Source organism: Trachypithecus francoisi, unplaced genomic scaffold (assembly GCF_009764315.1).
Source record: "Trachypithecus francoisi isolate TF-2019V2 unplaced genomic scaffold, Tfra_2.0 Lachesis_group12, whole genome shotgun sequence".
Lineage (NCBI taxonomy): Eukaryota > Metazoa > Chordata > Mammalia > Primates > Cercopithecidae > Trachypithecus > Trachypithecus francoisi.
Genome location: NW_022681457.1, coordinates 13,660,784 through 13,674,907, shown reverse-complemented (window position 1 = coordinate 13,674,907; position 14,124 = coordinate 13,660,784). Strand labels below are relative to the sequence as shown.

The 14,124-nt window shown below is 55.5% G+C and overlaps 2 protein-coding genes across 2 annotated transcripts; both read right to left on the bottom strand.

Moving 5' to 3' along the window:
• Nucleotides 1–884: 884 nt before the first annotated feature.
• On the bottom strand, nt 885–4,497 carry RNF225 (ring finger protein 225). Its single transcript, XM_033224727.1, has 2 exons — nt 3,724–4,497; nt 885–3,231 (listed from the first exon to the last, which is right to left on the bottom strand). Exon 2 carries the CDS (start codon nt 3,219–3,221, stop codon nt 2,265–2,267), a length of 957 nt encoding a protein of 318 aa, XP_033080618.1. The 5' UTR covers nt 3,222–3,231; nt 3,724–4,497; the 3' UTR covers nt 885–2,264.
• A 131-nt stretch (nt 4,498–4,628) lies between these two features.
• RPS5 (ribosomal protein S5) lies at nt 4,629–12,837 on the bottom strand. The gene is made up of 6 exons (XM_033224728.1): nt 12,535–12,837; nt 11,631–11,739; nt 6,847–7,056; nt 6,545–6,673; nt 4,842–4,940; nt 4,629–4,751 (listed from the first exon to the last, which is right to left on the bottom strand). Exons 1-6 carry the CDS (start codon nt 12,627–12,629, stop codon nt 4,683–4,685), a joined length of 711 nt encoding a protein of 236 aa, XP_033080619.1. The 5' UTR covers nt 12,630–12,837; the 3' UTR covers nt 4,629–4,682.
• Nucleotides 12,838–14,124: the final 1,287 nt, after the last annotated feature.

Sequence of the window (14,124 nt, the reverse complement as noted above, 5' to 3'; positions counted from 1 at the left end):
GACGCCTGTAATATCAGCTAATTGGGAGACTGAGGCAGGAGAATCGTTTGAACCCAGGTGGCAGAGGTTGCAGTGAACCAAGGTTGCGCCACTGCACTCCAGCCTGGGCTACAGAGCGAGACTCTGTCTCAGAAAAAAATTAATTAATTAATTAATTAATTAAATAAGGCTGGCCGTGGTGGCTCAGGCCTGTAATCCCAGCACTTTGGGAGGGCGAGGCGGGCAAATCACAAGGTCGGGAGTTTGAGACCAGCCTGACCAACATGGTGAAACCCTGTGTCTACTAAAAATACAAAAATTAGCCAGGCATAGTGGAGGGCGCCTGTAATCCCAGCTACTTGGGAGGCTAAGGCAGAAGAATTGCTTGAACCCAGGAGGCAGAGGTTGCAGTGAGCCAAGATCACACTGCACTCCAGCTCAGGTGACAGAGTGAGACTCCGTTTCAAAAATAAATAAATAAATAAATAAATAAACGCATGTTCTAAATAATTAAGTTGGGGGTATTTTGTCACAGCAGCCAGAGAAAATGAATAGACCACCAACTCTGCTGCTGTCTGACCAGGTTTCTTCCCTATGAGGCTGGGCTGTGGCTGCCCAGTGACTCAGTACACTGGTCCCAGCCCCTGTGGGTGGCATGTGGGTGTGGGCAAGAACTGGTCTGGGAAGACACACTATGGACTCCCTAGTATTCCTCCTCTGGTTCCCACCTGGAAGCAGCAGCTCACACCAGAGCTAGCTCTAGACAGTCCTGGGCCCAGGGTGCATTCCCAGGTTGCCTGGGTCACCTGCAATTCTGACACTCCCTTGTTTGGCACCTAACTGTATGGTGGTATACTGGTGCTAAGGACACACATAAACAAATCAAACAGGAGCCTCCAGCCACATAGAAGTCACATTTCTCTTTGGAACATGCTGGGTGCCCATTCCCAAAACACAGCACTCCATCCCAGAGTGAGGTGAGGCAGGATGTGGGGGTGCAAGGCCTGGGAGGAAACAGAAGCCCCAGGTTCAGTCTGCACAGAGGATAGCTGCCATCTACCCCCATAACTAACCCAGGAAGACTTCTGGGAGGAAGAGGACAGGAGCCCATACACCACCTTCCCTGCAGGCTGCTGTCTATTGGGAAGGCTCAGGGTTCACCTTGAGGCACAAGAAAGGAGGCTGAGCAGGACAGATGGAGCCCTGGAGGAAGAACTGCAGTAACTGGCACCAAGATATTAATCGGGGGTGATGGGGACTCTAGTGGCCAGGGAAAGGGACTAGGATCCCTCTGGCTAACCAAGGAGGTCCAGGACTCCCACCCCGACCATTGTCTGCCTCTGTGTGATCCCTGGGGTGACCTTGGCCTCTCTGAGCCATGATGAACCCAGCTGCACCACAGCATATTGGGAGGATCCTAGAAGCCACGACCCAGCGGGAAGTGGAGGCTCCCAGAGCAGTTTGGGACTTAGGATTGGGGCGGGAGCCAGTCTTTAAGACTCAAGTTCCTCCCCAGCCCTGGCCAGGACACCCTGCTCCTTCAAGTCTGAGCCCCAGCCCCAACCAGGTGTGCAGGATGGCAACTCTACAACCCGGATCAGCATGTAGACAGCTGGAGCCCACCCAGGCCCAGCCTGCAGGCAGTAGAAAACAAACTCCACAGATGGGTGGAGAGGTGGGACATCCCCTGCAATGGGCCAGTTGGGGAGGAGCGTAACCAGGGAATAATAGCCGCAACAGCTCTGCCCTCCAAAGATGGCTGCCACCTGTGGCCAGTCCGAAGAATGAGTGCTTCGGCCTCCGGTGCTGGTAAGAACGCTCCCCCAGCACTCTGTGGTGAGGATGAATGGGGGTACTCCCAGCAGGACCCGTTGAGGGATTCGTGTGGGGCTGCCCCTGGCTGGGCACCTGCATGGATGTCAGTCGGGGGTGTCCACAGCTGGACTCCTACAAGGGATGAGGATCAGGGATGCTTCCAACTGCACCCCCACGGAGTAGGGGTTCCGAGCAGGAGCAAACCCCAGCAGGACCCTTATGGAGGTCACGGTCAGGGCACCCTCCGCTGTACAGCCACAAGAATGGGGGTCAGGGGTGTTCTCAGAGGATCCTTGTGGGATGACTGCGGTGCCTGCTCCTTGAAAGGGACCAGCCCCACCGTGACAATGCAAACGATGCTTGCCCCAGGCCCCAGCCTGGAGAAACAGGTAAGTGCTGTGCGCCCTGCTAAAGGCTCCAGATAACACGGAGGTGCCAGGCCTGGCGGCAGGACTGCAGTGCTGGCGCCCTTACTGTGGGCCCCACGGCCTCCTCGCACCCCGTGGCCACGGGGCCCAGCCGGGGCCAGCCTCTGTGCCCCACGTGCTGTCCGATCGCCTGTCCACCGTCCCCTCGTTCTCCGCCGGGTCCTCGGGGCCCGCCTGGGGCTCCAGCGCATCTTCTGCAGTTCCTGGCAGTGTCGTGTCCAGGTCAGGGCCCGTGGGGCGCGGCGTCCAGGCGGGGGTCCAGGGCACTCCCGGCGTGGGCCTCGGCGGGAACCAAGAGAAGCCTGGCGCTGGGGCGAGCGCCACGAGCTGGGGCCGCGCGGGGCCGGAGGAGGTGGCGTGCGGGATGAGGAAGAAGATGTAGACGCCCGAGACCACGAGGCCCGCGGCCACCAGCACGGCCAGCGCCACGGCCGCGTTGAAGACCCAGGCCGGGCTGGCCAGAGACAGGCGGCGCGACAGCGGGCGGCCCAGGCGCAGAGGCGGCGGCGGCGGCGGGGCGCGGGCCTTGCGCGGCCCGGGCGGGGGCGGCGGCGGCCGCAGGTAGAGGAGGCCGCGGCGCCGGTCGAAGCGCACGGAGCCCTGGCGAGAGGGCGGCGCGCGCGCGTCACGGGGCAGGAGACCGGACTGCGTGGGCAACGCGGGGAGTCCGCGGCGGGGGGCCAGGCGCGTGGGTGCGCGGCACACCGGACAGGCCACCGCGTTGCCGCCGCCCGCCGTGGCCAACGAGAGGCGCGCCAGGCACTCGAGACAGAAGACGTGGCCGCAGTCCAGGCGCTTGGGCAGCTTGAACACGCCGTCGAAAGACGACACGCAGATGAGGCACTCCACCGGGGAGGCGGGGGACAGGATGGGGCTGGAGCCTGGGCTGCCGTCCCCCTCCTCCTCCTCCTCCTGGTCCTCCCCTCTGCTTGGGGAGATGGGACCCGAGCCCTGGGGGGCCCGGGAATGGCGGAGCCAGAACGGCCGAGGGCAGGGCATCGGGACGGACCTGCGAGGAGAGGAGGTCAGGCAGGGAAGGCGGTGGAGCATGGAGCGGGTTCTGAGACCATCAGGGAATCCAGGGAAGACCAAGGACTGTACTTTAGAGAGGATCCCCCAGTACAGAGCAGGACCATCCTGAGAAGGGTATAGTTACGTCCAGCAGCAGGGGCGATGGGGAGGCCCGAGGCAGAGACTGGGGATAGGAATGGACCCACAGGGCACCAGTTCCTGAATTGGAAATGTAGACAAGTTGAACACCGAGATGGTGAGGACTCCAGACAGGGATGGAAAAGACCTAACCCAGAGAGGAGCAGGGATAGGCAGCCCTCAGGAGCTCGGCAGAGAGAACCTGGAGGACCATTCAAGACCCCCGTGGAAGAGACATTGACACCTAGGCTGGGAAAGGAACTCAGCGGCTCAGAGAGGAGCCAAACACAGGAGCCAGGGGGCACCCACAGAGCAATGACAGACCCCAGCCGGCCTGTGGGACTCTTCCTACCTGTGGACGCCTCCTCCCTCTGGCCAGTGGCGTGTCCCTGCCTGTTCTGACCGTTTCTGGCCTACCTGCGGCTGGGCTCGAAAGTACCCTCCCAGGGGGAGGGTGCTGATCTGGGGCCACCCCTCCAGGTCCCCGGTACCCGCTGGACCCGTTTGACTTCCTGCCCCGCCCCCCGGGCCAGCGCCACGAGGATGAACACCAAGCCTGCCTTGGCCAGATGATGGGGGCTGTGGAACGGTGGGCTTGGGCCCACCCCACCCCACCCCACCCCACAGAACCTGATGAGTCTTCTACCAGAGTCACCAGCCTGTGGCCCTGGGTGGGTCCCACCCTGTCCCCAGCAGCCTGATGACACTGCATGGACACTGGCGGAAGGGAACCCGTACAGCCCACGGAAACCGGGCGTACAGGCCTGGGCTGCAGCCACAACCAGTGTGGCCGGGGAGGTAACCAGGAGCGCAACCCAGCCAGGGTGAAACCAGTCCACACTCCCTGAGGGGGGCAAAGCTAGAGGTCTCCAATCAAGTGGCCCAAACAGCTGAGCTTTCCTGCTCTCCCCAGGGCTGCTTCAAGGTGACAAGCCTCTCAGGATGGTCTTGTGATGTGACTACCCAGACCTCACAGGCACCCAACCCACCCACCCACCCAGACCACAGCAACATCTCACACGCCACGCCCTCAGAAGTTATGGACAACCTCGTCTCATTTCCAGTACCTGCTGGGACACTCCAGGCAGCCTGGCCTGCTTCTGGTGCCCCACCTGCTAGCCCTGGGGTGCCACGGTTCTGAGTCAGCAATGCTTCCAGGTCCCCACAGGCAAACAGGTCAGGAAGGTGAGCAGCTCCCAAGGCCACCAGGACTATGCCACCCACACCACCCCCAACGAAGACAGACAACAGCAGAGGTGGGTGGGGCTGCCCCAAAGGGCAGACAGGTTTATTGGGCAGCAGCCGGGAAAATCAGCGGTTAGACTTGGCCACACGCTCCAGCTCGTCCTTCTTCTTAATGGCATAGGAGTTGGAGGAGCCCTGCAAGGAGACAGACAGTTAGCTCTGAATTCTCAAGGACCCCCACAAATGCCGAACTTAAGACCCCCCAACCAGAGTGCCCTCACCTACCTTGGCAGCATTGATGAGCTCATCTGCCAGGCACTCAGCAATGGTCTTAATGTTCCTGAAGGCAGCCTCACGAGCGCCTGTGCAGAGCAGCCAGATGGCCTAGGGAGAGAGCACGGGTCAGGCTAAAAGGACAGACTGCGGTCCTCCCAGCACCCTGGGCCCACCCCCAAGAGATGCTGCCAGCCACGTCACCCGTAGGTCCACTGAGACAAGAGGTAATGGGAGATGGCATCATGCCAGATTTGCAATCAGACAGAGGGTCACAAGAGCAAGTGTCCAGACACACACACAGAGGCTGAAGTTGCATCCCCAGTGACAGGAGATTGAAACCCGTCTCAACAGCAAACAGCTAGACGGCCGGGCGCGGTGGCTCGCGCCTGTTGCACTTTGGGATGCTGAGGCAGGAGGATCATTTTGGCAGGGAGTTTGAGACCAGCCTGAGCAACGTGGTGAAAGCCCACCTCTACAAACAAAAAAACCCAACGACAACAAAAAAATGCGGCCAGGTGTGGTGGCTCATGCCTGTAATCCTAGCACTTTGGGAGGCTGATGGGACAGGATAATTTGAGATCAGGAGTTCAAGAACACCCTGAACAACATAGACTCAATCTCAATTATTTCTTTTTTTTTTTTTTTTTTTTTTTGAGACGGAGTCTCGCTCTGTCGCCCAGGCTGGAGTGCAGTGGCCGGATCTCAGCTCACTGCAAGCTCCGCCTCCCGGGTTTACGCCATTCTCTCGCCTCAGCCTCCCAAGTAGCTGGGACTACAGGCGCCCGCCATCTCGCCCGGCTAATTTTTTGTATATTTTAGTAGAGACGGGGTTTCACCGTGTTAGCCAGGATGGTCTCGATCTCCTGACCTCGTGATCCGCCCGTCTCGGCCTCCAAAGTGCTGGGATTACAGGCTTGAGCCACCGCGCCCGGCCTCAATTATTTCTTAAAAAAAAACAAAAAACAAAAAAAAAAAGCAGCAATATATTTGCTTTTAACTTGGACCCGACTGACAATGAGCCACTATAAAGGGCATTCTGGGGACAGATGCTAATGCAACAACGACTGATTGATTATTCTATTACTGTTTTTTTTTTTTTTTTTTTTTGAGAGAGTCTCACTCCGCCTCCCGGGGTTACGCCATTCTCCTGTCTCAGCCTCCCGAGTAGCTGGGACTACAGGCACCCGCCACCTCGCCGGCTAATTTTTTGTATTTTTTAGTAGAGACAGGGTTTCACCGTGTTAGCCAGGATGGTCTCGATCTCCTGACCTCGTGATCCACCCGTCTCGGCCTCCCAAAGTGCTGGGATTACAGGCTTGAGCCACCGCGCCCGGCCTCTATTACTGTTAAATTCGTTCCTGGGGGTGACGATGCGGGTAGGTCATCTTTGTTAAGACACCTGCTGTGTTCAGGGGAAACACAACAGGAATGTCTGCAACTGATTCTCAAACTGTCCAAGAAAAAAAGGTACGTATACACACACAGTGTAAAAATATACACCCAGAGGAAAGACCTCTGCCAAATGTGGTCCAGAAGAGGACCCAGAGCCTGGATCTGCCCCTATGCAGGGTGGGAATCCAGGAAGGCTTCCTAGAGGAAGTGATGCTGCAGGTAAAACATGTAGGCAGAGACAAGCCTTCCTGCCCCAGGCAAGACCCCACCCACTCCCGTGGCTGTGTCCACCCTGCCACGTGCGTAAGCCCCAGGCTCACCTGATTCACACGGCGCAGTGGGGACACGTCCACAGCCTGTCGTCTCACAGTCCCGGCGCGTCCAATGCGGGTGGAGTCCTCCCGGGGACCACTGTTGATGATGGCGTTCACCAGGACCTGCAGAGGGTTCTAGAGAGAAGGGGGCTATGAGCCTGACTTCCAGCCCCATGCATTCCTCCCCCTTCCTCACCCCTAAAACGAGAGTGACCACACCACACAGGGGATAAGCCTGGCATACACACTGTGGGGCTTTGGGGTGTACTGAGGGCACAGCCTGCCCTCACCAGGCCACAGAGCCCTACCTCGCCTGTGAGCAGGTGTATGATCTCGAAGGCATGCTTGACGATGCGCACAGTCATCAGCTTCTTGCCGTTGTTGCGGCCGTGCATCATCATGGAGTTAGTGAGGCGCTCCACAATGGGACACTGAGCTTTGCGGAAGCGTTTGGCGGCATACCGCCCTGCACTGTGAGGCAGGTACTTGGCATACTTCTCCTTCACTGCTATGTAATCCTGGGGCAGCAGGGAGCAGGAAATGAAGGGAAAATGGTCAGGAGCAGCATGGGTGTTGGCCAGACACTAGAGGAGAAATTGAGTACCCATTCGGGGTAGTCCAACAGCCGTCTGGGATCCTGGTATGCCTCCCTAGGGGACTTGGATATAAGCCCCATCCACCATGAGGAAAAAAAACCCTGAACAGGTGACTTTACCAAGTCGCTAAAAAGTACACTTCCTTTATAATCAAAGAGTGGGAATCTAAGGAGACTAGATTTTGGACCAGATAATTGTTTGGGGGGCTATCCTGCATACTATAGGATGTTTAACAGCCATCTGGTATGCCACTGGCAACCCCCTGCCTTTTTTTTTTTTGAGATGGAGTCTTGCACTATTGCCCGGGCTGGTATGCAGTGGCGCCATCTCAGCTTGCTGCAACCTCTGACTCCGAGGTTCTTTCCTCTGGGTCTTGCCTCAACCTCCAGAGTGGCTAGGATTACAGGCGCCTGCCACCATGCCCAGCTAGTTTTTTTTTTTTTGTATTTTTAGTAGAGACACGGTTTCACTATGTTGGCCAGGCTGGTCTTGAACTCCTGACCTCGTGATCCACCCGTCTCGGCCTCCCAAAGTGTTGGGATTACAGGAGTGAGGCACTGCGCCTGGCCTGTTCTTTCTTTTTTTTTCCCCCTCAACTGAGTCTTGCTGTTGCCCAGGCTGGAGTGCAGTGGTGCGATCTTGGCTCACTGCAACTTCTGCCTCCTGGGTTCAAGTGATTCTCCTGCCTCAGTCTCCTGAGTAGCTGGGATTACAGGCACACGCCACCAAGCCCAGCTAAATTTTTTGTACTTTTAATAGAGAAGGGGTTTCACTATTTCGAGCAGGCTGTTCCTGAACTCTTGACCTCAAGCGACCTACCCGCCTTGGGCTCCCAAAGTGTTGAAATTACAGGCATGAGCCACGGTGCCTGGCACGATACCAGTTTTCACACCTAAAAATGTATTCCAACATTGCTAAGTGTCCCCTAAGACAGGGGACTATAAGAGCTACAGTTTTTTTTTTTTTTTGAGACGGAGTCTCGCTCTGTCACCCAGGCTGGAGTGCAGTGGCCGGATCTCAGCTCACTGCAAGCTCCGCCTCCCGGGCTCACGCCATTCTCCTGCCTCAGCCTCCCGAGTAGCTGGGACTACAGGCGCCCGCCACCTCGCCCGGCTAGTTTTTTGTAGTTTTTAGTAGAGACGGGGTTTCACCGTGTTAGCCAGGATGGTCTTGATCTCCTGACCTCGTGATCCGCCCGTCTCGGCCTCCCAAAGTGCTAGGATTACAGGCTTGAGCCACCGCGCCCGGCCAGAGCTACAGTTTTTTTGTTTTTTCGTTTGTTTTTTGAGATGGAGTCTGCCTCCCAGGCTGGAGTGTAGTGGTGCAATCTTGGCTTACTGAAACCTCTGCCTCCCAGATTCAAGCGATTCTCCTGCCTCACCTTCCCAAGTAGCTGGGACTATAGGTGCACGCCACCATGCCAGGCTAATTTTTGTTATTTTTAGTAGAGATGGGGTTTCGACACATTGGCCAGGCTGGTCTTGAACTCTTGACCCCAGGTGATCTGCCCGCCTCAGCCTCCCAAACTGATGGGATTACAGGCATGAGCCACCGCACCTGGCTGAGAACTTTTCTGTTTTTTTGGTTTTTTTTTTTGGAGACAGAGTCTCACTCTATCACCCAGGTTGGAGTGCAATGTCGCCATCTCAGCTCACTGCAACCTCTGCCTCCTGGGTTCAAGCAATTCTCCTGCCTCAGCCTCCCAAGTTGCTGGGATTACAGACATGCGTCACCATGCCCGGCTGTTTTTTTTGAGATGGAGTTTCATTCTTGTTGGCCAGAATGGAGTGCAATGGCATGATTTTAGCTCACCCCAACCTCCACCTCCCAGGTTCAAGCGGTTCTCCTGCATCAGCCTTCCAAGTAGCTGGGACAACAGGTGCGCACCACCATGCACGGCTAATTTTTATATTTTTAGTAGAGACAGGGTTTCACCATGTTGGCCAGGCTGGTCTCAAACTCCTGACCTCAGATGATCTGCCCACCTCGGCCTCCCGAAGTGCTAGAATTACTGCACCTGGCCCAGAACCACAGTTTTAAATCATTTAACAAGCCTTCTTATACTTACATAGCCACCCCCTGACAAAAATCTGGAAAAATGCCAAAAAGTTAACCCTGTGTATGTACAGGGGAAGAGAGGAGCTATGTGTATTCAAAGAAGACTGCTGTTGATAGTTCCATTACAAAATGTACCCAAGGCCATTCTATCACTTGCCTCTTAGAATATATACAAACTACCTGTTTCTACAAATACAAGGAATGATGAGAAAAGAACACAAGACACGGAAACTCTCAGTACTATTTCACAGTCTGGCTGCAAGAAAAAAAAACCTCCAGTCTGGTGAAGGGCATTCAGGCAGGGCTTTCGTTATGCAGCAAAAAACTGCAAACACCAAATTCCCCAGCAAGGGTTTGTCTCAACAGTGGAGCCTTGCACAGGTGTTTAAAATACAGTGAACTCCTGTTGATGTTTATTTCCCTAGCAGAACAGGCATCTAACAAATGTTTAGTAGATCAAGGAGTTTGAGGCCAGCCTGGCCAACATGGTGAAACCCTGTCTTACAAAAATTAGCTGGGCGTGGTGGCATGCGCCTGTAGTTCCAGCTATTAGGGAGGCTGAGGCAGGAAAATCACCTGAACCTAGGAGGCAGAGGTTGCAGTGAGCCGAGATCATGCCACTGCACTCCAGCCTGGGTGACAGAGCAAGACTCCATCTCAAAAAAAAAAAAAAAAAAAAGTAACAGAGACCCAGTGTGGCACACAAAGTCTAAAACACTTACTATCTGGGCCTATAATGAAAATGTTTGTGGGCTGGGCGCGGTGGCTCATGCCTATAACCCCAGTATGTTGGGAGGCTGAGGTAGGAAAGTCACTTGACCCCTGGGAGGCAGAGGTTGCTGTGAGCAGAGATCGCACCACTGCACACCAGCCTGAGAGACAGAGTGAGACTCTTGTCTCACAAATAAATAAATAAGGCCAGGTGTGGTGGCTCATGCCTATAATCCCAGCACTTTGGGAAGCTGAGGCGGGTCGATCACCTGAGATCAGGAGTTCAAGACCAGCCTGGCTAACATGGTGAAACCCCTCTCTAATAAAAATACAAAAATTAGGCCGGGCGCAGTGGCTCACGCCTGTAATCCCAGCACTTTGGGAGGCCAAGGCGGGCGGATCACCTGAGGTCAGGAGTTAAGAGATCAGCCTGACCAGTATGATGAAACCCCGTCTCTACTAAAAATACAAAAATTAACTGGGCATGGTGTCATGTGCCTGTAATCCCAGCTACTCGGGACAGCAGAATTTTGTATTAAGTTTTGCAATTGGGAAGTGTGAGTTGTCTTACTTTGTTCCTACTCTGCACAGTTTTACACATACCCTTTTTCTCCCCTCCCCACCAAGGCAGAATCGCGTGAACCCAGGAGGCAGAGGTTGCAGTGAGCCAAGATTGCACCACTGCACTCCAGCCTGGGCAACAAGAGGGAAACTCTGTCTCAAAAAAACAAAAAGCTCGACATGGTGGCAGGCGCCTGTAATCACAGCTACTCCAGAGGCTGAGGCAGGAGAATCGCTTGAACCTGGGAGCCGGAGGCTGCAGTGAGCCGAGATCGTGCCATTGCACTCCAGACTGGGCGACAAAAACGAAACTCTGTCCCAATCAATCAATCAATCAATCAATCAATGTTTGTGGACCCCCTGAAATAACCCATGAAGGAAAGATCTACAAGATATTCAGAGTGAAAAACAAGGCTGAATTATTCATTAGGTATAGTGTCTAAGTCCCCTGACGTTTTTACAGACAACAAAAAAGTTTTCATTCTTTTTTTTTTTTTTTTTTGAGGCGGAGTCTCGCTCTGTCACCCAGGCTGGAGTGCAGTGGCCGGATTTCGGCTCACTGCAAACTCTGCCTCCCGGGTTCACGCCATTCTCCTGCCTCAGCCTCCCAAGTAGCTGGGACTACAGGCGCCCGCCACCTTGTCCGGCTAGTTTTTTGTATTTTTTAGTAGAGACGGGGTTTCACCGTGTAGACCAGGATGGTCTCGATCTGCTGACCTGGTGATCTGCCCGTCTCGGCCTCCCAAAGTGCTGGGATTACAGGCTTGAGCCACCGCGCCCGGCCTCTGCCAGCTAATTTTTGACAAGTGGCCAAGGCCAACTGTGAGAAAAAAAAAATCTCTTTAAGAGATGGTATTGGATAACCGGATATTCACATGCAGAAGAATGACATTGGATGTTATGTATTTTACTACAAAAACAGTAAGAAAAATACCATGTGAGATGTGATGCTCCTTCTGGTGAAGGAGTCCTCTCGTGACAAAAGTTGTAGTCATCTTTGAACAGGACGTAAGAGCGGATGTGGTAGATGTGGTGGTCAAGGAATCCCTTCTTTACCTGTTATGACCTCTATTCTTGACTTAGTGGCACATCAATAAGTTTGATGTGTTCCTTCCTGGAATAATCTCTGCCCCCAGCCGGGAAGGCCAATCACAAGTTCCCCTCACCTGTAGGGAAATGTCATTGATCTGCACATCATCGGTGCTCCACTTCCCAAAGAGCTTGATGTCTGGGGTCTCTGCCACCGCTGGTGCCGCTGTCTCCCACTCGGTCATCCTGGGACAGGGTGATGACAGGAAAAAAACGTCAGAGCCCAGCTAGCATGGAGCAGAGGCGCACCCATCCCCAACTCTGAGGCTAGCCACCATCCTGTGATGAACTGGAGAGTCGCAAAGGACCAAGACAGGCTGTGAACGTGTTTTCAAGCACTAGAAAAATTACTCAGCTCTCAGCAAGAAGCATCTGTCTTTCACCTAGAACCCCTGGGCGCAAGACTTGGCAGCCACCAGTCAACAGCTGCTGCATTGGGACCAAGGTATAACGGCTCAGCAGATGCCAAATGTCCTTATATTGCATCGGCTGTAATTCAAACCACAACCTCGCCATTCACATGGTCTTTGACCCAAGTCAACATTCTGCCTTGGACTGTTTCCTTGGCCGTGAGGTGGGATCGCTATATGACATCAAGGACCACGGTAGGTACTGTGTGGCACAATCAGCCCAAAGGTTTCGATTCTTGACTGACAGTATGAAGGTTCTAGGGGCTGCTATTAAGGAGGGAAAGTTACACAGAGCAAAAGAGTGCACCGTGTGCCTAAGAAACAGAAATTTCCTCTCAGAGTACAACTGCATAGTGCAAACCAAGATCCCCAAGCCCCGCTATGGGGAAAAGCTAGAAGCGGCGAAGCACCAGGAAGAAGTCAACAGTAACTGGTACCGCGCCCGTCTCTTCTACATTTTTTTTTCCAGAGACAGAAGTGAAACCTAATGAGAAAAGGCCTAGGTCGCGGGGCACTATCCCGAAAAGACCATGAACTGTCCCTAGGATCCCCGGCCCCGCGGCGGTCTCACCTGAGAACACAGCCTGAGGGTCTCTGTCGCTCAGGAAAGACCACGTGCCGCCCTGGCACAGACAGGAAGAGACCGCGCGCAGCGGGCCAACGCATTTAACTGGGAAGAAAACTTCCGGGTCAGCAGGGGAGACGCTTGCGTAAAAGGCCATCATGTCCCTAAGGACCAATCCGGAGGAAGGATGTAGAGGAACCTTTTGGGCTAGAGGGAACGGGGGCAGCCCATGCGCATGCGCAGTTGCAAAAGCGCCTCTAGAAGCGGGCCTGGCGGATGTTCGCTACCCCATACTTGCCCTGTCTTGTGGGCGCCTGCAGAAACGCAGAGATTTCCGTGAGGCCAACGCCGCCATGTCTAATAAGGAAAAAAGTCCGGCCCGCGCTCGCTTGTTTGTTCAGCTGCTGACGTTAAATCCCACCTGCCGCGGGAGTAGCCAGTTCAGTTCCCTCTGGCTCCTCTCCGCGGCCACGGCCGCCTCACAGGCACGCGCGTGATGCGGCCCTGGGTTGGCGGAGTGGGGCCCAGTGGTCACTGCCACTCCACAGGCCCGGTTTGTCGCGCGCATGCGCCTGCCCACACACGGCCCCTCCCCCACCTCCCGACCTAGGCGCACCACGCTCGCGAGTCCTGGGTTCCGCGCCTCTGGCTGGGCCTTTTTCCCTGGGGAACCCTTCCTGTCATACCACGCTGGGTTCCCCCACAACTTCCGCGCCCTTCACCTGTGCTATGCAGTAATCGCGCCCACGAAAGTGGGGAGACCGCCGGCACGAGGGCCCAGGGTTGCGGCGGCTGGAGCAGCGCGACCCGCTCTGGGTGGAGCACGGAGGTAGCCTACAGGCTACGCGCAGTGTCCGGGAGGAGGGGGTCGGCAGGTCGGGGGCCTTTCGTGTTTGTCCTTGCGTCCTCCACGGCCCGGGAGCCCGCGCGAGGGCTTGCAGCTGCCTGCCTTCAGGGCTCACGTCACCAAGCCCTCGTGTCTGCAGACCTGGCTCTCAGGGGTGCCTCTTGAACGGGCCGACCTCTCCGACGGCCAGAAACGTAGGTTTTTAGCCAAAGAATAAAAGGAGGCATGGAAGATTAAGCCATAAGATGGAGGAGATGATTCCCGCCAGCACATAATCCGCTGCCCCCCCCCCCACTTCTGTCCCTTCCCCCAGCTGCCTCTGAACAGGTAGGGCCTCTGAACAGCTCAGCCCTGGCTGGGCAGACAGCGAACCCTCTCAGTGGGCCTGAGCTATTCCGTGGGATTGAGGACGTGGGCCTTCGACCCGGGGTCCTCATCCGTGCGTGGGGTTGGCACGGTAGTGAGTGCCCAAGCTCACTCTATTAACTTGGCCACCCTGGTAGCCAGTGTGGACACTATGCCTGCCCATGACCTGTTCATATCCCTCTGCCTCTCCCAGCTTGTTAGACCTAGTCTCATGAGCAGAACTGGGTTTCCAGAGGTAGCGACCACTGTTGACTGTATGTCTGCTTGCAGCATGCATAGATGTGGCCTTCACGAGGCCAGACTCCAGGACCACCTGGGGCCGCCCTGTCTCTGATGCCCACCTCTGCCTCCAAGGGGGTATCCCTCCAACTCGGGATCCCAAG